Source organism: Macrobrachium nipponense, chromosome 6, assembly GCF_015104395.2.
Source record: "Macrobrachium nipponense isolate FS-2020 chromosome 6, ASM1510439v2, whole genome shotgun sequence".
NCBI classification, from domain to species: Eukaryota; Metazoa; Arthropoda; class Malacostraca; order Decapoda; family Palaemonidae; genus Macrobrachium; species Macrobrachium nipponense.
In genome coordinates this window covers 106,579,646-106,605,481 of record NC_061108.1, presented here as the reverse complement: position 1 = coordinate 106,605,481, position 25,836 = coordinate 106,579,646, and the positions used below count along the sequence as shown (strand labels likewise).

General features: G+C 42.0%; 1 protein-coding gene across 5 annotated transcripts in view; it reads left to right on the top strand.

Annotated features, from left to right (window-relative positions):
* Window positions 1-25,836, top strand: part of LOC135216832 (KIF-binding protein-like) — a 189,883-nt gene that overhangs the window by 143,232 nt on the left and 20,815 nt on the right. For all 5 annotated transcript variants that reach the window (XM_064252335.1, XM_064252334.1, XM_064252333.1 and 2 more), the window contains one exon: window positions 24,883-25,109. In XM_064252335.1, coding sequence (XP_064108405.1) covers window positions 24,883-25,109 — 227 coding nt within the window. The remainder of the gene's footprint in view (window positions 1-24,882; window positions 25,110-25,836) is intronic.

The window sequence follows — 25,836 nt, the reverse complement described above, 5'->3', positions numbered from 1 at the left end:
AAATCTCAGACCTCTGCAATTTTATCTAAAGAGGATGTGGAGTCAAAAGACAGGAGACTTGTCAGACGTTTTTCCATCCAACAGGGGATAAAAATCAGACCTAAAGTGGTGGTTAACCCCATTAACAAGGAACGAAGGGTGTCCCTCTTGATTCGGAACCCTCACCGAGTGTTGTTTTCCGATGCCTCGGAAACAGGTTGGGGAGCAACACTGGGTCCAAAGGAGTAGCAGGTGTTTGGACCAGACAACAAACTACTCTGCACTCAATGCGAAGGAGCTCCTGGCAATTCATCTAGCCCTGGAATACTTCGAAGCGGAAGTCAGAGAGGCGGTAGTTCAAGTCAATTCCGACAACACCACAGCTCTGGCTTACATCCGGAATCAGGGGGCACTCACTCTTTCTCGCTGAACGAAATAGCGAGAGCTCTATTAACCTGGACAGAGGAACGGGGCATTATTCTGCGTACAAGGTTTGTCCAAGGAGTAAAAAACCTAAGGGCAGACAGATTGAGCAGAAAGAACCAGGTTCTCCCTCCCGACAGAGTGGATGCTCCACTCAGAAGTCTGCAGACCAAATATGGTCACTCTGGGGGAGACCCCAGATCGACCTGTTTGCCACGTTCCTCTCCAGGAAAATAGACAACTTCTGCTCGCTAGAAGAAGATCCCAGAGCCACAGCGATCGATGCCTTCCTCATGGATTGGTCAGGATAGATGCATACGCCTTTCCCCCATTCAAAGTGCTGGGGAAGTAGTAAGAAAATTTGTGGCATCGGAAGGAATGAGAATGACTCTAATTGCTCCCTTTTGGCCTTCCCGAATCTGGTTCACAGAGGTAACTGGAATGGACGGTGGACTTCCCCAGATCTCTACCAGACAGGACAGATCTGCTCAGACAACCCCACTTCGAGAGGTTCCACAAAAACATCCAAAGTCTCTCCCTGACTGCCTTCGACTATCGAAAGACTGGTCAGAGCGAGAGGCTTTTCAAAGAAAGTGGCAACTTCAATTGCTAGAGCCCGCAGAGCCTCTACCCTGCGGGTCTACCAATCGAAGTGGGAAGTTTTTCCGTAGATGGTGTAGGTCGAAGAACTGGCCTCTTCCAATACCTCTGTAACCGAAATCGCGGATTTTCTCCTCTTCTTAAGAGAAGAATCCAAATGGCCGTATCAACTATCAAGGGATATGGAGCATGCTCTCAGCTGTTTTTAGAAACAGAGGGCTGAATCTCGAGAATAATAAGGATCTTCATGATCTCATCAGGTCTTTCGAGACGAAGAAATTGAGATCATCGATTCCCCCGAGTTGGAAACTGGAACGTTGTCCTAAAGTTCTTGATGTCGGACAGGTTCGAACCTATAGATAAAAATCTCATTCAGAGATCTTACTAGCAAATGCATATTCTGTTGGCTCTAGCAACTGCTAAGAGGATCAGTGAATTGCATGCTTTGGACTCTCGGGTGGGATTTAGAAAAGATCGGCTGTCATTTCTTGCCAGATCTTTTCCTAGCGAAGAATGAGATCCCTTCTAAACCTTGGCCTAGAAGTTTCGAAGTCAGGGACTCTCTTCCCTGGTAGGAAGAGAGTTGGATCGGTCCTTTGCCCAGTCAGGACCTTAAAATTTTATTTAGAAAAGAAGACACAGCTTCAGGGATGTCGACAAGGTCTTTGGTGTTCGGTAAGAAACCCAATAGACCGATGTCAAAGAACGCACTGGCATTCTTTGTCAGAATGTAATTACCGAAGCTCATAGGAATTGCCAAGAGAACTCTTTAAGCTGCTGAGAGTGAAAGCTCACGAAGTACGGGCTGTGGCAACTTCCCTTTCTTTTTACGAAGAATATGTCCATGAGAAACATTTTAGCAGCAACTTACTGGAGGTGCAATTCAGTATTTGCATCCCATTATTTAAAGGATGTTAGAATAAACATACGTAAATGTTTTCTCTCTTGGACCTTATGTATCAGCGGATACTAGCTGGGAAATGGAGCAGACGCTGATCCTTAAATTTGTTTTTTAATATTTTTAATAATTAGTTTTAATATTGTTTTTTGAGTTGTGGGTTGCTTGAAAGGAGTTCGGGGATGACTCCTTTCAATCGTAGTACTAACCCCATAAGGATCAGGTGATCGGGATTAGTGTCGTGCTCTATGATCATGCCAATAGGCAAGGTGTTTTGTCATGTAAGTGGATAGGACCCCATTGACAAAGATCCTAAGGTTCTGAAGCGTAAGTGGGTAAGACCCCTGTAACAGACCATCAAGAACTCTTAGCATGAGGTCACTACCTCGCTGAGGCTCTTGAAGCGATACGGGCTCCTAGGCAGTAGCCATGAAGTCTTTCGCTAACACAGGTAGAATCAAGGTTTTTAATTTTATTACCTACAACATATGTGTTTCCTGTCTATTTCAGTAGATTAGCTGTCTCTTACCCTCCGCCAAAGGTGCCATCAGCTAAGTATATATCTGACAGGTAAGTTGAATGCATAAAATGTTATGTCATGATACAATAAAGTTTTATGCATACTTACCTGGCAGATATATACGGTGTATGGCCCACCCGACCTCCCCTCAGGAGACAGGTGGAAGAGAAAATCTGTCTTAGAAAACGGGAATGATTCCTATTCCCGCCACCAGCGGCGGGGCGGTAGATCACCTGACCTACCTGTAGAGTGTGCCGCGAAATTCGAATTTCTATCGGGGACGACGGAGTCTATAGCTAAGTATATATCTGTCAGGTAAGTATGTATAAAACTTATTGTATCATGACAATAACATTTTTGTTGTCTGCAACGGGTAAGGGGAGGCTACCGAAACCTTCGGTAGACACTCGTTTAGTATACATGACGTTTACATGTTTTCTTTGTTGAGAGATCAATGTAATTAGTGTAATGTTGACTGATTCCGAAAGAGACGTATGATTCGTATGTACGCAAATTAGAGCGTGATAGAATCAGGAGGTCTTCCTCCACAGTAACAGAAGTTAGACTTTATTTTGCCTAACCCTGTGGTATGGCTTACGGGCCTAGAGGAAGTTCTGTGAGAAGTAATGCCCTTTCTATTATTGTGGATTACATCAAGTAAGCTTGAAAAAGTGCTCGCTCTCCAATCAGTGTGTGAGTGTAGTGATGTTGATTTTGCCCCTAGTGTTGTGGAGGGGGCGTCAGATCGTCCTATAACGCCTCTAGGTCTAAACCTCTGTCGGACTCCAGGACCAGGGAGGGGGCAAGTTGAAAACCGAAGGAGGGTTACGGGAACCCCCCCACCGATCTGGCGTCCCTTCGGCGAGGATAGGCTGCAAAGATCGTGCACGTGCACGAATCATGAAAGATTGCTTCTCGTCCTCCGAGGCGTCCTCCCCGCAAGGTTGGAGCTCTCGGAAGGACTCGCGCCCTCTAAGAAGCTTTAGAGAAGAGGACGCTTCACGTCCTCTCTCTCGTCAGGAGGGAACGTCAGATCCGCCCCATAACGCCTCTAGGCCTGGACCTCTGTCGGACTCCCAGGACTAGGGAGAGGGCATGTCGAAAGCCGAAGGAGGGTTACGGGGAACCCACATCGATCTGGCGTCCCTTCGGCTTGACTTAATATCGATAAGCGTGACAAAGACGCAAAATGTCGCACAGGCGGCTGTCGTCTTGGTCAAGAGATTAAAAATGTCCTTAAGGCAGGACCCTCACAAGGATGCCTTTCGAGACATTTCAACGCTCTATCGAGAGGAAGGAACGTCTTTACTCTTGTAGCAAGGATTGTTTTCTTGCTTTCCAAGACGCTCCACCTTCACAATTTGCCTCATCGAAGGCCAGGAAGGCTCCTGGCTTCGTTAAGATGGCCACTTCGCTCTCTGCGAAGAGAGCGTTTAAGAGAGTCCAGGATTGGATGGATTCAAGGAAGGTTAAAGGGAAGACTTCGTTTGCACTTCCTCCATCTAGACTGAAAGGGAGAGCTGGGATCTGGTACGAAACAGGAGAAGAAACAGGATTGAAAGCACCGTCTTCTTCTCAAGGAGATTTCGCCAATTTGGTGGACGCTCCAAGGAGGTCTTATTTGTCATCGGCTAAGTTTGTTCATGAAACTTACCTGTCAGATATATATATATAGCTGTATTCTCCGACATCCGACAGAATTTCAAACTCCCGGCACACGCAGTGGCGGCCAGGTGGTTAGTACCCATTCCCGCCGCTGGGAGGCGGATATCAGGAATCATTCCCATTTTCTATTAAGATTTTTCTCTGTCGCGGTAGTGAAAACACCTGTTTCCACTACCTCCGCTAGGATTTTGAAACTTCATTAGCCGCTTAAGTATCCTACTTATTTTTTTGAATGATTGACTTGGATTTGTGGCTAGGCATACGCTATCATAAATTAATTAAAATTTTTTCATTGCATATGATGTCTGAATCTAGTTAGCCTAGTTTCAGACTTTGTTGTCTGCAACGGGTAAGGGGAGGCTACCGAAACCTTCGGTAGACACTCGCTTAGTATACATGATGTTTACATGTTTTCTTTGTTGAAAGATCAATGTAATTAGTGTAATGTTGACTGAATTCCGAAAGAGACGTATGATTCGTATGTACGCAAATTAGAGCGTGATAGAATCAGGAGGTCTTCCTCCACAGTAACAGAAGTTAGGATAATGAACCTACTAACCTCCAGTAGACTTTATTTTGCCTAACCCTGTGGTATGGCTTACGGGCCTAGAGGAAGTCTGTGAGACGTAATGCCCTTTCTATTATGGTGGATTACATCAAGTAAGCTTGAAAAAGTGCTCGCTCTCCAATCAGTGTTGTGAGTGTAGTGATGTTGATTTTGCCCCTAGTGTTGTGGAGGGGGCGTCAGATCGGCCTTATAATGCCTCTAGGTCTAGACCTCTGTCGGACTCCCAGAACACAGGGAGAGGGCATGTCGAAAGCCGAAGGAGGGTTACGAGGAACCCCCACCGATCTGGCGTCCCTTCGGCAAGACCTGAAGACGCTTCTCATGGCTGCCAAGATGATCGTGCACGTGCACGAATCCTGAAGGATTGCTTCTCGTCCTCTGAGGCGTCCTCCCCGTACAGGGGTTGGAGCTCTCGGAAGGACTCGCGCCCTTTAAATAGAAGCTTATTGAGGAGGACGCTTCACGTCCTCTCTCTATTGTCGTGCGATTGTAATCGCCGCCTTAACAATTTGACGACTTTCCAAACACATGGGAGAAAGAAGAAGGAAATAGGAAGAACGCTGTTAAGCGCCCAGGTCGCCTTATCTCACTTACTGTGAAAAGGAAGAAGGCGTACCCTAAGGCGTCCTTTTGAGTGCGTTTCTGGAAGTGTCGATGAGCGTGACAGAGACGCAAGATGTCGCACAAGCGGCCGCCGTCTTTGTCAGGAGTTGCGAACGTCCATAATACTCGTCCGGACGACGATCACCGTACATCGGCTTATGACTAGCACGCTTCATGAGCGGCGCTCTTGAAGGCAGGACGCTTTTGAGGACGCTTTTCGGGACGCCTCCGTATTTGTATAAAAGCAACAAACAGTCATGTCGAAGTTTTTACCAAGACGTACGGAGAAAACCTTGGATTTCTTGAATAAGAATCTTATCGACGTTTGGGTATGATGGCGGATAGGAAATATCTACTTCCTTCCGTAAACCCTAGAGATGAACAGGAATTCTGTCTCTTCCGCGATTTATGAGGAAATTACGAGATTTAAAGAGTTCTGGATTAACTTCCTTACTAAGGAAATATATTCTCTTTCTATCGTTCTATTAACGAAAAGAACGAAGATAGTAAAAGTTTTTTCCTTTCTCTATCTGCCTCGGCAGGGAAAGAAGGTAGTAGAGTATCTGCTGTATGATAATACGATACGGTCAAATTCATAAGCACATACCGTAGTTACTTCTTTGCTGTTGCAACTCTATTACCAGTATCCTTACAGGACTTTCCTAGGAAGGACTACGCTTAAAGGGATTGTTATGACAATACCTAATTAGCTTCTAGATTTATCGTAGTCTTGTTTCGCTTAAATATACATTAATAAGAACTTCCTGAAGTTCGATAATAATTTTATAAGATTCCTTTATTGAACTAACGGAGGGGGCTGCTATCGCTTAGACCAACGCAGTAACCATCTATTGCTCAGTCATGAGAGGTCGGTCCTGCGGGATGGAATGACTAACCGTATCTCCCCTCCCCTACAATCGCGGTCTTAGCGCCTCGATTGAGGGGATAGTTAAGCAAACATAAATAAAATATTGTCTGCCTTTTGCTAAGATACGTTTCAATAGAAAAAGATATTCCAGCCTTTCAATGCGATTACCGTAGGTACATTATTAAAGGAATCTTAAGCAGCAGAACACTATATATTAATAATGTTCTCATGCTTACGAAAGCATGGCTTATTAGAGTACATGCTTAGTGAGAAGATGAATGTAGTAGAGAATTCACTTTTAAGTCTACGGTATGGTCAAGTCTTATGGCCTTTCATGCATCAGGGCGCTCGACAAGATCCTCTCTGAGATGCCCTTGGTGTTCTAGGCACCAATACGCTCGGTAAGACTCTCGCGAGACGTCTCTTGAAGATGCTCAACGTCCTACGCATTGAGACGTGAGAAGCTTTTTTTGCCGATGCTCGACGTCCTACACGAAGAGACGCTCATCAGGACGCTCTGGAAGACGCTCGACGTCATAAACATTGATAAGCTTTTTGGAAGACGCTCGATGTCTTACACATCTGGACGCTCGCCAGGGACGCTAGCGAGGACGCTCGCCAGGACGCTAGCGAGGACGCTCGCCAGGACGCTAGCGAGGACGCTCGCCAGGACGCTAGCGAGGACGCTTTTGAAGACGCTCGGCATCCTACACGTCATGACGCTCGGTAGAGCACTGGCCAGGACGTTCTTCAGAACGATAGGCGTCCTACGCATCAAGACGTTCGGCAGGATTCCTGCAAGAACGCTCTTCAAGAGGGCGTCGTCGAAGTAGAGGAAGGAGTTTGGTCTTGTCAAGATGTCTACTTCGCTTTCTACGAAGGGAGCGTTCAATAGAATCCATCACTTGATGAATTCCAGGAAAACTGTAAGCAGATTTCGGTGTCATAAAACGCCTCGTCTGCTTTCGGGATTGCGCTGCCGAAGGGGAACATTAAGGTCCTTCCTGTCGTAAGCCAGTCTCTGATTAGGAATCTTGCCCCTTCCTCGATTTCTGCGGGAATCGGGAAAACTATATGCTCGAATTCCTGGATTACTTTCTGTCATGTAAATGGGTTAGTTCTCATTGACAAAGATCTTCATAACATTTTATCGCTTAAGCGGATAAGCTCTCATTAACAAAATTCGAGAGAGCTCTCATTCATTAGAGAGAATTTATGTTCAAGTGAACTACAATATTTACGTATTTTATCTTTGCGTCATATTACTAATGTAGGGTTCAAGTCATATACGCATATCAGGTGGGTTACCTCTACAGATGGCAACCGAAAAGACGGTTATTTTGTAAATGTATTTAATCGGTCCTTCCTGCAAACTTCCAGGAGTTTCCGCTGTAAGGACAACGCTAAAGGTATTGTTACAAACAACACTAACTCAGCGTCGGCATCTAGCGAATTATGTTTCGCTTAAATATGCCTGCTTGAGAATTTCCTTATCGATAATAGTAACAAAACCTATTCCTTCGTAGAAGAGAGTACTGGTAACTCAGGCAGAATAGTGCGAGACGAGAGGTTGCTGTCATTGTGGATGACGCAGTATATTTAATCGGTACTCCAGCAACTTTCCAGGAGTTTCCGATTTAACATTTGGTTAATTAAGCGTAATGTTACGACAAACACAAAATCAGCTTCTGTATTTAGCGAATTTTGTTTCGCTTAAATATGCCAACTTGAGAGTTTCTGTTCAAATAATGTAAAATCTATTCCTTAGATGAATAGAATAGCTGGCAACTCGGCATAAGACTGCGAGAAGGTGAACATAAGCTGCTGCCTGCTGCCTGTGACTGTCACAGTGTCACCAACTCAGTATCAGGTAGCTCGCTGTTAAGCTCTGTCGGTTACGTCTCTCTCTCCCGCGGGATTGATTGACGAACCATATCTCTACCCTACAATCATGACTTTCGCCTCGGGTTGAGGGGATTTCTAGTAATCATGAATAAACACGACTTCCTATTGCTAAGAAATTTTCAACAGAGATATCTCTTAGACTGTTCAGCGCTGCTTACCGCACTGTAACAGAATTCTGTACGAGTTTTTACCGCGGCATAGCACTATAATAATGCTCTCCTGCTTATGCAAAGCGCAGCCTTATTAGGGAAGAAGCATGCTTAGTGAGGGAATGGATGAGTCTGCTGGGGACCATTTTCCTCGCTGGAGAAGCTTGTTTCCGTGAATAGACTGCAATTCAGACCTCTACAGTTTTTCCTGCAGGAGGACTGAAATAACATCAAAGATCTAGAAATAATTCTAAACAATCTCTCAATGGGTTGACGATCACCTCAGGTGATACCGAGAGGGTGCCAGGCATCCGGACAGAGGTACAGAGGTCCTGGCACATAATCTAAGAGAATTGGAAGCAATTTGGTTGGCTCTCCAGTTCCTCGAAGAGTGAGTTTTTGGTCGATTGGTCCAAATCATCTCAGATAATTTCGCAGCTCTCTCATACCCAAGAAGAGAGAGAGGTTATCGACATAGGCACGGAACGTAACGATCCTCAAGAGGTTCGTTACACTATTGCAACGTCCGTGCGGATCTTCTCGATCGCGGCAGCAACTACTGACGTCTGAGTAATCCTCGCTTAGAAGTATGTCGAGAGTTGTGGAGACGTTGGAGACGTCCTTTCGTAGATTTTCTTCGCAATATTGAAGACGAAGAAGCTTCCTCTACGTTGCTCCCTTATTCTCGATCCGAGAGCGGTAGCATAGACGCAATCATATAGTATGGAATGGGGATAGTTGGTTAGTCTCTTTCCCCTATTCAAAAGCTTAGGAAAGCTGATAAGATAATCGCTGGCGTCAGAGGAGCGAGAAAGACGCTGATCGCCCCATGTTGGCCTTCGAGAGGCTGGATTCACAGAGGTCACGTCTTCAGAGGGCATTTTCCAAGGACCCTTCCCGAGAGAATCGGTCTACTCTAACAGCCTCACTTCGAGAGGTACCTAAAACCTCTCCGCTCTGAGTCTGGATGCGTTCAGACTGTCGAGAAGCGAGAGGATCTTCAAGATTAATTACAAGTCTCATTGCCAAAGCAAAGCAGTGCTGCATATTTTGCAGTGTACCAATCGGAGTGGGCCGATTCTGGAGATAGTGCAGGAAGAATGACTGCTCCTACACCTCACCTCTGTGAATTACTTTACCCAGTCTTTCCCTTTCCGTCTGAATTAACAGTCCCAACGATTGTAGAATACGGAAATATGTTGTGACGGGCCTCTAGGCTCAGAGATTCGGATCTGTCAAACAACAAAGCCCTTCACGATCTTTGAGGTCTGCGGAAATCTTGATGGAACTTAGACGTAGTCTGAAGTTCTTGATGTCAAAGCATTTCGAACCTCTCCTTTCTGTAAACTTAATACACGTGACCAGAAAGGCTAATTTTCTAACCACTCTAGCTACGGCATTGAGGGTTAGTGAGGTTTAGCCATCATCAGAGGTTTTGGCTTTAGAGGACTAATTCGGTGTCCTCTAGCCTTCCGTTCTTGCTAAGAACGAAAACCCGTCTAACCCTTGGCCCAGAGGCCTGGAGATCAAGGGGATGGCACAAATTATTGGGCAAGAGCCACAGAGAGTCCTGTGCCCTGTCGGGGCTCTCAAGTTTTATCGTGATAAAACTAAAGAAAGTCAAGGTCATTCGGACAATCTGCGGTGTTCCGTAAAAAGACCAGACTTGCCCATGCGAAGAAACGCCCTGGCGTTTATTTTTAAGGAGTCTTTCTAAGAGGCTCATTCGTCATGTTTGACAAAAGATTTGAAACCTTTTAAAGTCAAATGCTCAAGAGGTGAGGGCGCGGCCTCGGAAGCATTTCAACAGAGCATGACACTCAGTAAGATCCTGAGTGCCACGTTTGAGCGAAGCAACTCTGTGTTCGCTTCACACTCCCGACGGGATGTGGAGACGACATATGAGATCTGCGAGTCGCTAGGACCATACATATCCGTAGAAATATTATTGGAGGCAGGAAGCAGCACGAATCCTATCCTATAGAAAAGGGATAGGTGTGCTTTTAACTTTGAAGGGTTGGTCGCTTGAGGCGCTTTCCCTTTCGTTAGCCTAGAAGTTATGGACTAACTTCGATAGGTTAGGTCAGGTGGTGGTTTTAGCTTCGTTGCCCTCACAGTATGGTCAATATGGTCTAGTCACATTGTGGTCACGCCCCCGTTGACAGATCATCTAGAGCGCACCAACTACACAGGTCACTACCTTGTTTCAACTCTAGTAAAGCAAAAGCAGACTTCGGTGACAGTAATCAAGAAGTCAGCTATGCTAAACAGGTAAGGAATCAAGATGTCAATCATCTGCACTTGAGGTGTTTCCTAAATCCTTCTATTCTGTCCCTTCCCACCTCCCAATGGTGGGATTCAGCTATATATATATATCTGACAGGTAAGTTTCATGAACAAAATGTTATTGTTATGATACAATAAAGTTTGTTCATACTTACCTGGCAGTATATATATAAAGTACCCACCCACCTCCCCTCAGGGGACAGTGTATGAAAAATCTGAATAGAAAATGGGAATGATTCCTGATATCCGCCTCCCAGCGCGGAATGGGTACTAACCACCTGGCCGCCCACTGCGTGTGCCGGGAGTTTTGAAATTCTGTCGGATGTCGGAGAATACAGCTATATATATATATCTGCCAGGTAAGTATGAACAAAACTTTATTGTATCATAACAATAACATGTTTCCTCCTCCCCTCATGGCGCTATGTATACGTTATGTGACGTTCGCTTTACTACGAAACGGGATATTGTTCAAGCTCATAAGATTGACGTCCCGGCAAGCTGATTTGCATAGTCAAACAGCTCGCCAAGACGCATCTTACTCGTCCCTAAGGGACGCTCTGTCAGCGGACAGAGATGACACTGGACAGACTATCCTAGTTTTCGACAGGAGAAGGGCAAAGAATTCCTCATACCAAGAACACACAGGCGTCCTTTAAATGCCCTTCTGCAGTGTCGATGAGCGTGACAAAGACGCAAGATGTCGCACAGCCGGCCGTCGTTTTTTGTCAAGAGTGGCGAACGTCCTTAAGACTCGTCCTGATGACGATCACCGTACTTATGCTTAGGACGCTCGCGTTTCATGAGCGGCTCTCCCCTCGCAGGAAGCCTCTCAAGTTACTCGTGTTGATGCACGTCATTCACTATGACGCTTCCCTTGATGTTCGTCGCTCTTCTATTCCGACGCTCTTCAAGACGCTCAAAGAATGCAATCAGGACGTTCGGCAAGCACCCTCGCGACGATGCCTTTCGGAACGCTCGGCGTTCCTTTTTTGAGCGCGTGTCTGGATATGTTCATTGCATTACTAAGACGCAAAATGTTGCACAGGCGGCCACCGTCTTTGTTAGAAGGTAACGAAAGTCTTTAAGGCCGTCTTGGAGACGATAGCCTTACGTCTTCCTATAGTGCTCTCACACTTCAGGAGCAGTGTGCGGCTCTCCAGGACGCTTTTCGGGTGGCCTTTCAGAAGACGCTCGACGTCATAAACATTGATAAGCTTTTTGGAAGACGCTCGATGTCTTACACATCTGGACGCTCGCCAAGGACGCTAGCGAGGACGCTCGCCAGGACGCTAGCGAGGACGCTTTTGAAGACGCTCGGCATCCTACACGTCATGACGCTCGGTAGAGCACTTGCCAGGACGTTCTTCAGAACGATAGGCGTCCTACGCATCAAGCAGTGCGGCAGGATTCCTGCAAGAACGCTCTTCAAGAGGGCGTCGTCGAAGTAGAGGAAGGAGTTTGGTCTCGTCAAAATGTCTACTTCGCTTTCTACGAAGGGAGCGTTCAATAGAATCCATCACTTGATGAATTCCAGGAAAACTGTAAGCAGATTTCGGTGTCATAAAACGCCTCGTTCTGCTTTCGGGATTGCGCTGCGAAGGGGAACATTAAGGTCCTTCCTGTCGTAAGCCCAGTCTCTAATCAGGAATCCTGCCCTTCCTCGATTTCTGCGGGAATCGGGAAGGCTATATGCTCGAATTCCTGGATTACTTTCCGTCATGCAATTGGGTTAGTTTCTCATTGACAAGGTTCTTAATAACATTTTATCGCATAAGCGGATAGTAACAAAATTTCGAAAGAGCTCTCATTCATAGTCAAGAGGCTCATCCAGGAAAAAGACTTATAGACTACGTCCATGAAGTCTTATGTCAAATATCATAAGAAGCTTGAACTTTCCTTTTCGATCTTCGGTTCTCACTTGAGGATTTCCATTTGAATAATATTATTCCTTTTCTTGGCAAAAAGATGAAGACAGTCGATTTCCATTCTCTCTCTCTTCCTCGTCAGGAGGAAAGAATTGTAGTAGAGAATTAGATGTTCAAGTGACTGCAATACTTAGGTATTTTATCTTCGCGTCATATTACTAATGTAAAGTTCAAGTCATATACGCATATCGTGGTTACCTCTACAGATGGCAACCGAAAGGACTGTTTATTTTAAGTGTATTTAATCGGTCCTTCCTGCAAACTTCCAGGAGTTTCCGGTGTAAGGGACAATGCTTGAAGGTATTGTTACAACAACACCAACTCAGCTTCTGCATGTAGCGAATTATGTTTCGCTTAAATATGCCTGCTTGAGAATTTTCTTATGATCGATAATAGTAACGAACCTATTCCTTCGTAGAAGAGAGTAGCTGGTAACTCAGGCAGAATAGTGCGAAACGAGAGGTTGCTGTCATTGTGGATGACGCAGTATATTTAATCGGTACTCCCGGCAACTTTCCAGGAGTTTCCGATTTTAACATTTGGTTAATTAAGCGTAATGTTACGACAACACAAAATCAGCTTCTGTATTAGCGAATTCTGTTTCGCTTAGATATGCCAACTTGAGAGTTTCTGTTCAAATAATGGAAAATCTATTCCTTAGATGAATAGAATAGCTGGCAACTCGGCATAAGACTGCGAGAAGGTGAACTAAGCTGCTGCCTGTAACTGTCACAGTGTCTCACACTGTCACCAACTCAGTGTTAGGTAGCTCGTTGTACTGCTCAGTCGGTTACGTCTCTCTCTCCCGCGGGATTGATTTACGAACGTATCTCTGCCCTACAATCATGACTTTCGCCTCGGGTTGAGGGTATTTCTGGTAATCATGAATAAACGACTTCCTTTTGCTAAGAAATTTTCAACAGAGATATCTCTTAGACATGTTCGGTCGCTGCTTACCGCACTGTAACAGAATTCTGTACGAGTCTACCGCAGCATAGCACTATAATAATGCCTCTCCTGCTTATGCAAAGCGCAGCCTTATTAGGAAGGAAGCATGCTTAGTGAGGGAATGGATAGTCTGCTGGGGACCATTTCCTCGCTGGAGAAGCTTGTTTCCCTGAATAGACTGCAATTCAGACCTCTACAGTTTTTCCTACAGGAGAACTGAAATAACATCAAAGATCTAGAGATAATTCTAAACGTCTCTCAATGGGTTAAGGATCACTCAGGTGATAATGAGAGGGAGCCAGGCATCCGGACAGAGGTCCTGGCACATAATCTAAAAGAATTGGAAGCAATTTGGTTGGCTCTCCAGTTCCTCGAAGAGTGAGGTTTGGTCGAGTGGTCCAAATCATCTCAGATAATTCCGCAGCTCTCTCATATCCCAGAAAAGAGAGATGGTTATCGGCATAGGCACGGAACGTAACGATCCTTAAGAGGTTCGTTACACGATTGCACGTCCGTGCGGATCTTCTCGATCGACGGCAGCAAACTACTGACGTTTGACTTTTGAGTAATCCTCGCTTAGAAGTATGTCGAGATGTTGTGGAGACTTTGGGGACGTCCTTTCGTAGATTTTGCAATATTGAAGACGAAGAAGCTTCCTCTACGTTGCGCCCTTATTCTCGATCCGAGAGCGGTAGCAATAGACGCCATCCTATAGTATGGAAAGGGGATAGTTGGTTAGCCCTTTTCCCCTATTCAAAAGCTTAGGAAAATGTAATAAGATAATCGCTGGCGTCAGAGGGAGTGAGAAAGAGCTGATCGCCCCATGTTGGCCTTCGAGAGGCTGGATCACAAGAGGTCACGTCCTTCAGAGAGCACTTTCCAAGGACCCTTCCCGAGAGAATCGGTCTACTCTAACAGCCTCACTTCGAGAGGTACCTAAAATCTCTCCGCTCTGAGTCTGAATGCGTTCAGACTGTCAAGAAGCGAGAGGATCTTCAAGATTAATTGCAAGTCTCATTGCCAAAGCAAAGCAGTGCTGCATATTTTGCAGTGTATAGCCAATCGGAGTGGGCCGTTTCTGGACATAGGGCAGGAAGAATGACTGTTCCTCCACCTCTGACCTCTGTGAATTACTTTACCGCCTTCCCATTCCGTCTGAAGTATGGGATAAGCTAGCAGTCCCAACTATTGTAGAATACGGAAATATGTTGACGGCCTCTAGGCTCAGAGATTCGGATCTGTCAAACAACAAAGCCCTTCACGATCTTTGAGGTCTGTGGAATCTTGAAATTTTTTAGATCGAAGCTTCCCGGGCATGGAACTTAGATGTAGTCTGAAGTTCCTGATGTCAAAGCATTTCGAACCTCTCCTTTCTGTAAAACTTAATACACGTAACCAGAAAGGCTAATTTTCTAACCACTCTAGCTGCGGCAAAAGATGTAGTGAGGTTTTTAGCCATCTCAGAGGTTTTGGCTTTAGAGGGACATAATTCGGTGTCCTCTAAGCCTTCCGTTCTTGCTAAGAACGAAAACCCGTCTAACCCTTATGGCCCAGAGACCTGGAGATCAAGGGGATGGCACAAATTTTTGGGCAAGAGCCACAGAGAGTCCTGTGCCCTGTCGGGACTCTCAAGTTTTATCTTGATAAAACTAAAGAAAGTCGAGGTCATTCGGACAATCTGCGGTGTTTCCGTAAAAAGACCAGACTTGCCCATGTCGAAGAAACGCCCTGGCGTTATTTTTAAGGAGTCTTTCTAAGAGGCTCATTCGTCATGTTTGAACAAAGATTTGAAAACCACCTTTTAAAGTAAATGCCTCACGAGGTGAGGGCGCGGCCTCGGAAGCATTTCAACAGAGCATGACACTCGGTAATATCCTGAGTGCCACGTTTTGAGCGAAGCAACTCTGTGTTCGCTTCACACTCCCGACGGGATGTGAAGACGACATATGAGATCTGCGAGTCGCTAGGACCATACATATCCGTTAGAAATATTATTGGAGGCAGGAAGCAGCACGAATCCTTATCCTATAGAAAAGGGATAGGTGTGCTTTTAACTTTGAAGGGTTGGTCGCTTGAGGCGCTTTCCCTTTCGTTAGCCTAGAAGTTATGGGACTAACTTCGATAGGTTAGGTCAGGTGGTGGTTTTAGCTTCGTTGCCCTCACAGTATGGTCAATATGGTCTAGTCACATTGTGGTCACGCTCCCGTTGACAGATCATCTAGAGCGCACCAACTACACAGGTCACTACCTTGTTGGCAACTCTAGTAAAGCAAAAGCAGACTTCGGTGATAGTAATAAAGAAGTCAGCTATGCTAAAACAGGTAAGGAATCAAGATGTCAATCATCTGCACTTGAGGTGTTTCCTAATCCTTCTATTCTGTCCCTTCCCACCTCCAATGGTGGGATTCAGCTATATATATATCTGACAGGTAAGTTTCATGAACAAAATGTTATTGTTATGATACAATAAAGTTTGTTCATACTTACCTGGCAGATATATATAATTAAAGTACCCACCCACCTCCCCTCAGGGGACAGTGGTATGAAAAATCTGAATAGAAAATGGGAATGATTCCTGATATCCGCCTCCCAGCGGCGGGAATGGGTACTAACCACCTGGCCGCCCACTGCGTGTGCGGGAGTTTTGAAATTCTGTCGGACTTCGGAGAATACAGCTATATATATATCTGCCAGGTAAGTATGAACAAACTTTATTGTATCATAACAATAACATTTTTCCAATAACGGAGGAAATAAAGCAAGATCTCCTTTGGTGGAGGTTAGAAAAAAGACTCAAGGAGGGTCTGTCTCTTTGGCCACTGAACCCCAGCCTTGCATTCTTCTCAGATGCCTCGGATCAAGGATGGGGAGCGGTGCTGGGAAAGAAGGAAGTGTCAGGCTTGTGGACAATCAGTCAAAGACAGTGGCATATAAATCTAAAAGAACTAAAGGCAATACATTTGGGATTGAAGGCCTTTGCCAAGGAAGTACAGGGAAAAGTGGTCGTCATCAATTGCGACAACACCACAGCTCTCTCGTACATCAAGAAACAAGGGGGGACTCACTCCTTCTCTCTGTGCGAAGCGACGAGGGAGTTACTCATCTGGGCGAAAGAAAATCGGGCAAGAATGCTCACAAGGTTTGTACAGGGGAGATACAATGTAAGAGCGGACGAGTTGAGCAGGAGAAATCAGGTACTACCTACAGAGTGGACTCTGCACTTACAGGTATGCCAGCAGTTGTGGAATCTGTGGGGAAGACCTCTAGTGGACTTGTTTGCCACGGAAAAGACAACAAGATTGCCAATAGTATATTGCTCCCTCATACCCGACAAGAAAGCGTTCGCTTTAGACGCAATGCTGCTAGATTGGTCAGACTTGGACCTCTATGCCTTTCCTCCAATGAAAATGATCAGGGCAGTATTGACAAAGTTCAGGCAACACGCAAATGTCAGAATGACGTTAATAGCTCCATTCTGGCCAGCAAGAGAATGGTTCCCAGAGATCCTGGACCTTCTAATAGACTACCCGAGGAAACTTCCAGAGCGAGTAGATTTACTCAAACCAACCTCATTTCAGGAGATTCCACGAGAATATCCACGCTCTATGTCTGACCGCATTCAGACTGTCGAGCGTACCCTCAGACAGAAGGGGTTTTCGAGACGAGCTTCACGAGCTATTGCCATGCCAAGGAGAGAATCTTCAGCAGTGGTCTACCAGGCAAAATGGTCAATTTTTAGGGCCTGGTGTAGACAGCATGGAGTCTCGTCTACTAAAACCTCTATAATTCAAATGGCAGACTTCCTTATTTTCCTTAAAACAGAAAGGAAACTCTCGACTCCTACTATCAAAGGATACAGGGCCGTGCTATCCTCAGTATTCAAGCATAGGGGAATGGATGTCTCGAACAATCAGGAACTGTCAGATTTATTAAAATCCTTTGATACAAAGAAACAGGAAGGAAATAAGATAATCTCTTGGAATCTAGATATAGTGCTCAAATGGCTTCTATCTACGAGGTTTGAACCGTTAAGTGAGATAGCTTTCAGAGATCTCACTTGGAAAACATTATTCTTAGTGGCTCTAGCGTCGGCCAAAAGGATAAGTGAAATTCATGCCATCGATAAAAGAGTGGCATTTGCACAAGACAAGGCAATATGCAAATCGACGATTGGCTTTTTAGCGAAGAACAAGTCACCCTCACAACCATGGCCTCGTTCGTTTGAAATAAAGGGCCTCTCAGAGTTAGTAGGAGAGGGAGAACCAGAGAGATCATTATGTCCAGTAAGAGCCCTGAAGTATTGTATACACAGGACTCAACAAATAAGAGGAGGGTCAGACAATCTTCGGTGTTCAGTAAGAAATCCTTCTAGGATATTATCTAAGAATGCAATATCCTTTTTTTTTTTGAGGGATTTAATAGTTGAAGCTCACTCTCAGTCGGGAGAACCAGAGGTTGATCTGGCTAGAGTGAAGGCCCATGAAGTCAGAGCTGTTGCAACTTCTATGGCGTATAAACGCAATTTATCTTTAGACGCCATTATCAATGCGACGTATTGGAAATGTAAGTTCAGTGTTTGCAACACATTATTTAACGGAGATTCAAGCAGTGTACGAAAACTGTTCCACATTGGGATCTTTTGTAGTAACTGTCACAGTGTTGGGTAAGGGAAGAAAGGAAGTCAATCCTTCCTAATAATTTTTAACTTGATCTTTGGTGTTTATTTTTTAAGGGTGTCTGAGGGTACAGAAGTGTACTTACTAGTGGTACCCTACAGTCCATTTAGGTAAAGGGTAAAAATATTTAGATTTAAGGTGATTCCCATGTTGTTGTCCTTATTGTTTATTGTGTACGGCTCCATGAGCAGACGTATAGTTATCGCATGTCAGTCAACGGTTAGCCCTAGACTTACATGTAAATGTCTATAGCTTGGCGCTCGGATCCATATATCACGGCAATGCTGGTACACTTCTATGCTTGGTGCGCGGCTCCATATACCCCGCCAATGCTGGTACGTATATATAGCTTGGCGCATGGTTCCATATACCTCGCCAATGCTGGGTCTATAGCTTGACGCAAGGCTCCATGTACTTCGTCAATGCTTTCAAGATCAGCAGACTTAAGAGACAGTAAACCTTCAAGTCAGCTATTTTAAAAGGTAAGGACTAAAAGAGAACTACTAAATTCCAATAGAAATTCCTCATTAAATATGGTTAGCTGCCATGGCCCCACCTCCAAAATGTGCAAACCAGCTTATGTAAACTACCAGGTAAGTTGCATACGTAAAAATGATATTTTTATGATAAAAATAATGTTTATGTATACTTACCTGGTAGTTTTTTTACATCATTAGAGCCCACCCACCTCCCCTCACATGGACAGGTAGGCATCAAAATTCTGAGGTTTAGTTGTGGTAGTTCTACATTCCCCGGTACAGGGAGGGGGTACAGGAATCACCTGACCAGTCAATTAGCGCTGCAGCTATATGTAACTACCAGGTAAGTATACGTAAAACATTATTTTATCGTAAAAATATCATATATATATATATATATGTGTGTGTGTGTGTGTGTGTGTGTGTGTGTGTGTGGATAGATATATATGGATAGACATATATGTATATAGATAGATTGATATATATCTATATATATATGTATCTATATATATATAAGGACCTGCGATATTTTACGCTAAGTTCAGTTGGTATGACTCCCATCCTCGTTGGAGTATCCTGGACTTCGATGATAATTCTAAGTTCATTCAGTATCTTCTTTCTGATGTAATGTTTTAGTGTTGAAACGCAGAGTACAAAAATAGATGTATTCTTCTATCTTACATCGTGAGTGTGGATAAGGTTTGTCAGGTCCTCCAATGGAGAATGGTAACTGAAGTCTGACATAGAATTTGGTTTACAAATCAAGAGTGGGCAGACAATAGCTCGACATACGAACATACAAACAGATGGCATAGATTACAAGTCACGTAGGACGGTCGTGGTTATAGGTCAAATGGTTACTCAAGCAGAAAGCTTTGTCAACAGTTCACACAACAATAGATTTGATGACCACAGATGACGACAAACCAGGACGCTGATTGATACAACACTTGAATCAAGGCTTAGCCTACATTAACTTGTCTGTTCCGATCACACTCCTGCAAGCAAACTAGTTGACCTCTTGGATCACTGGTTTTAATTAATCATAGTTTTTAGTTTTTATATATGGAATAACACACATTCCATATATTTTATAGTAACACTTACACGATATATATATATATATATATATACAGTAGTACCTCGAGATACGAAAGGCTCAACTTACGAAAAATCCAAGTACGAAAGCCAATGCAAAAAATTTTACTGCCCTACATACGAAAAGTTTCAAGATACTCTTATTGTCGCAGTACATATGTCCTTATATTCTTTGTAACTAAAACAACGCCCTTAAGCTGTTAATCCCTAGGAACTAACCAGTACCCATACCTCGAGGTCATACCTCCACACGATGAGATAAATAGGCCGAAAGGTCAGATTGTAAGTCAGTAGTCGCTTGATAATGCCATAAGGCGAAACAGCTGTCGTGACAAAATTCAATAAATGGAAGAAGGAAGTCTGCGGTACTATTTCACCAGAAATTGACGAACGAGAATCGGAAAAAACTTCGTCGGTATGAAGATACCTGCAAGAAACTTATTGATGCCACTAAAGCAATTGCTTTTAACGAAAATTGTATTAGAGAAAAACTATGCCCTAAAAGTATATATATATATATATATATATATATATATATATATATATATATATATATATATATATATATATATATATATATATATATATATAGTATCATTCCCAAATAGTAAGTCATAAGATATGTACCATAATTACTGAAAACTTCGGAAAGTTACTAAGTCTACAGGCATAACCAAGCTCCATTTCTGGGAAGCCCTTCAAACAAACCATCCCACACCCTTTTGGTACTATATAAAAACATATATATATATATATATAATGTAATATATATATATATATATATATATATATATATATAGATAGATAGATATATATATATATATATATATATATATATATAATATATATATATATCTTACATATATATATATATATATATATATATATATATATATATATATATATATATATATATTCACATATATATGTGTGTGTGTGTGTGTGTGTGTACAGTGGGGCATCCCTTAGTCACAGATCATCAGTCGTGGGATCAGTTAGCCACGGGTTTTTCTGTGGACCACTTCTCAGTCTATATCGCTGGTATGAATAAAAGCATCGCAGGCTTGTCCGTGTTATGTACATGATCTTTATTGGTAGGCTAAGCCTCTGCCACGTCTGATGACCTTTAGCACACATGAACAGATTCACATTATGATATTAATGGACAATATAGGTAATAAAACCATTCTCACTTTATATATATTGCCATATCTTCATAATAAAAGCCTATTCATGAAATAATTCCACATCATTGACATCAACTTATACTTCGAGTGGCCAGCAACAAAATGTAAACATACGAAGTTACATTGCGTTCACAGCGACCTTTATTGTTTGGTAACCTTTCAGAAATGTTAATAGTAGTAGTGTAATTACAATAGTAATAACCATTTAGGGAAACATTAATTTTTAATTCAAACTTCATTATTGTTTTGATAGTATATAATTAAACTCTCTGAACAATGCAGTCGTTACAAATGATAATTGTTATAGATTATCGTATTGTTGTTTGCAATCAGTGACGAAGTGTAAATGTAATAAAACCATTTTTTACCTTATATATTATTGGCATATCTTCATAATAAAATGCCCATCTTATATATTAATGGCATATCTTCATAATAAAAAGCCTCTTCAAGGAATAATTTCTTGGGGAAAGCATTTTTCAAAAGACAAAAATACACTTTACAAGTTTACAGTATGGTACTGTAATCAGTACAGTAACTAATTTTTTTTATCATAAATGTATATTCATTCACAAAAAAAATATGTATGATCATCATGATGTCACCAAACCTACAGTCTCGTTCGTACGTACATGCTATTTTTACACAATGTGATGGTGGTTACACCAATCTACAAACTACCCACATATTTTACATACATATGCTCTAAACTCTATCATAAAAAACTTTAATTACTTTTTTTGTGGAGCCCAAATAGTATATCCTGGAAAATTAACAAAATCGCAAATTTTTTCATAGAGCAAGATTCACTAATTACTGTATTTTCATCTTATTTTCATGACTAAATACATTTTTATGATAAAAATGATTTACTAATTTTCAGATACTAATATGAATGTAAATAGCAAAATATCGATAAAATGCTAAATTAAAATCCCACAAAATCACAACCTCTCTCCTCTCTCTCTCTCTCTCTCTCTCTCTCTCTCTCTCTCTCTCTCTCTCTCTCTCTCTCTCTTAGTATATTATCTCTTAATGAAATAAAATGGCAATTTTTCAAAAAAAAACCTTATTTCGTTTACAGAGTAAACTATAATACAGATCTGTTATTATCGTAATAAAAGAACAGATAGTCCCCAACATTTGTAGGCACTTAGGTGTTGCCATATTTTTATTCTTTATGTGATTTACTAAACTGTGCTTCAATACAACTTTTATAGTTGACTCAATGATTATCACACATTATAACAGTATACAAGAGAATATTTTATCATTATTGAGGTTTCATTTCTTATCACCGTAAAAATAGTTGAAATATGAATTTCATACGTAAACAACGCAATGTTGTTATTATTCTCTACCTAAGCTAGTCAAAAGTTATTCTCGTCCTAACCTGCTCTCAGCGATAAGGCGTGACCCAGGGACTGTGGGCAAGGCTCCACAAGATGGCTGCACGCGAGAGCCAACGTAGGAGAGCCCAGGGGAGGAGGGAGAGTGATGGGGGCCCGGGGGGGAGGGGGGCCACAAGCCTCCAAGAAATAAGACTACAGCCCATCCAAGGAGGGTGAACCCTGTAGCCCAAGCGACGCATACTGCCGCCATTTTAAATGACTCCGAATCTGCAACAAAGGAATTAGATCAAACATCCTCTTCCCTCTCGGGAAGATAATTGGAACCCAAGGGAGAGGGAGCTACATTAAACAAAACATCACCCTGAGACACTCCTGGTACTTCCATCGACGAATCAATGGAAGAAAAGGAAGGTGATACGGGAACACTAAAACTAGCCACAGGAAAAGCGATCTAGGGAGAGGAAGCAGCCGAATCATCCAGACGAGGTGAAGAAAACCCCTCCCAAGAAGGAAGAGTTAAAACTCTGCGATGTTCCGATGTTCCCCCTTTCTATAAAACTCCCTTTATTGTGACTTAGGCCAGGCACGACATTCCGGGCAGGGATTGGTCATTGTATAAAAATTTGCTCTGCACCTACTGCAAGTCGTATGCGGATCCATAGCCAATGACGCAAAAAGCCTTGAGCACGGAAAACCCTGAATATCCGGGCACATGCGTTGACGAGGCCGTGAAGACTCAGAGGAAGCCATAATAAACTGAAACACACTGAAAACAGAACACGGGCACAAACAACCAGCTTGGAAGTACAAAGCACAAGTGTCTACTCCCCAAGGCAGGTTAAGGAAAAGACTGAAGCGTCGCAAGGTCCAATGTGCAGTCTTTGACCAGCTATCACCTCGTACGCACAGGTGTTGCCAGATCTCACAGATTCTTTGCTTTACAATCTTTGATTGTTTTAACCAATTACCAGCTGGCGCTTGGAAAGTAATCACATTGTTAAGACCGAAGGTTTGTTCTGCATATGAACAAAAAAAAAAAGGACATGAAAAAGTTAAACTAATACATATGGTTTTGCTCTTATGATGATATCAGAATTTTGGATATGGAATGAGTAGTCCGAAAAACATATTGTACTTGGATAAACCAGCATAACCACAGCTTAATGGACAATTTTTGGCTGAATCCTGAGCAGCAGAGTATTTAGATTAAATTTAAACTCAAATGTGTACTATATTTGGTGTAAGAATAATAGATAGGAGCTGTATAACATTGAAGTATTCCTGTGAATTATTATCGATAGGTAGTGATATGATATTTAGCATGTACGAGATAATTTTTAATAGTTTCATTGGCTTTGGAGTATGGCAAGGCAAATAAAGTTCCAATACAGGATGAACCGTTTTATATTACGGCATGTCAAAAATATAAATACCATTAGCTAAACCTACCTTTTAAGTCACCAACCAATTGACACTGCAACCATGTTATCACCACAATCACAATTCAAGTGTTAAAGGTCTTTTCTTTTTGATTGGGAGTTGTTGACTTGGCATCTGTCTGGAGTACCTTGGATGGGGAAGAAGGCATAATAGTTAATGAATATTGCACAGGTTTGGCCTGTAATATTGTAAGGTTACAACATATGTCTGTATATACACCTACATAGCAAATGAAATTTCTGACAAAAGTGCCATTCATGTGAATTTATAAAGCATGGATTTACTAATGTTTCATATTAAGAACATGGAAGCCTGCTGAAAGGGGCAGCAAAATGTCTTCAAAGATAAACCAAGAGTTAGCGGTACTAGTAAACAATACGAATCTCCTTCATGAAGTCAAACAGTTTTCAAATTTTACTAGAGATTAAATTGAGGATGGTTTGTGTATATAGACTTGTGTTTTGTGTGCTGATTAACCTCTTCACACTAGATGCAGCAACAGAAAACCTATATAAGAGATAATCATATCTAACGTACAAGAGGGCCAACAAAAGTGAAGACCAGATTATATTCTGCATTTTTGCCAGCATGAAAATTAAATAAGCATGCCTAAATCAAATTTAAATATCTGCTCCTGCCTGATAGGTAATAGCTGTAAAGTTTGCTGCTTTGTATATGAAATATGTAGTGGTACTAGTACCATTTGCATATCAGCTTAGATCTAATGGAAAGTCATTGTTTACCAGACTAGGATTTGACCATGATCCTGTTCTGTTTTGCCATATGCAGTTCCCATATGTTACTTGATTAGTGATAATTCACTTTTAGCATTTACATATAATAAAGTTATTTGTTATGACAGTTATTTTTTATTTGGTCAAGAAAGACTGTGTATATTGCAGAGCATACTGTAGTATTCACAAAGTATTTTGAATGAATTTTAAGAATTTTTTTGCAGATAACATGATTATACATCATTAAATAACAATTAAGAAATTGATGATGTAATTTTATGTCATTGGAATTTGAAAGAGTTAATGAATAATGCATGTACATAATGTGGTTGTTTATTCCACAGCTGTAACATTCAGTGCTCTGCAATCTCATGTTATCAAAATTTTCTGGGTTAATTTAATGGTATACTATGGGTGGATACTTATCAGCTGTAAATTAGAATGTTTTGCTCAAGAAATTTGTATAGTACTGATTGCCACTTTTATATTTTTTCAGGGGATAATTCTAGTAATAATTTTAATGTAACATGTTAAATAATAAATGACACTAATGAAATAAAAACTTCTTCAAAACAGTTGGAATTCTTGCAATTAGATGTGTGTGATTTGGAATCAGAAGTTGTCGCTAAAGCAGTGAAGAATTTTGAAGAAGCGAGACAGGTATTTTTGTCGGGACTACGTTGGCTTTCAGCTGCTCGACAGTATTATAACATGGAGGACCATGCTGGGGATCATGTGAATGTTACTCAGGAGATGAGCCTTCTTTACAAAGCTCTAGCATTTTTTGAGCCATCAGAGGAAAGGTAATAATTCTTTCACACTACAGTAATTTTGGATAGTAAACATAGAGCTTTCTAAGGAAATCTATTGATAGTGTGCAAGAGGAACTTTAAATTAATTATAAAACAAAAAATCATTATATATTTAATGGAAGTTCAGAACCTTTTTACTATATTCCAGTACTTAGCAGAGAATTAGGGTTGCCTCTTAGGTGGATTGTCCCTAACCTTTCTTACTACTTTTAGCTTATATTTTACTCGAAAGTAGATATAAATTTTGTCCCTATTTGGATAAATGGAATGGCATAGATGTAAAGCAAATGTTTGTTTGGTATGAAATATTGAATTTGTTTTTCTAATTTCATGTGATTGAACAAAGATAGAAACCAGCAGTTGAAGTAGAAAATTGCATTCCAGTGAGATAAGAATGAGAAATGAAGTGAACTATTCCAGAATATTTAAAGCTATTAAGCAACATGATTGTTGATTACAGTCTTGTTGTAAGTTACCTTTAGCATGATCTTATCTTTCCCTGAAGCTGGAATGACAAGATAATTCTGTTTGAGAACCACAGGTAAGATTAGAATGAGGAACTAGATGTCCATTTGGTAACCAAGAGGAAGAAATACTGGTGATGTTTCAGAATTGTTGTTTAGACAAGCAAAGTGGTGACATACCACCACTAAATATTGTCTATGAATTACCCATTTAGATGCCTTGATGGTCTTGATATAAATGATAATGATGGTGA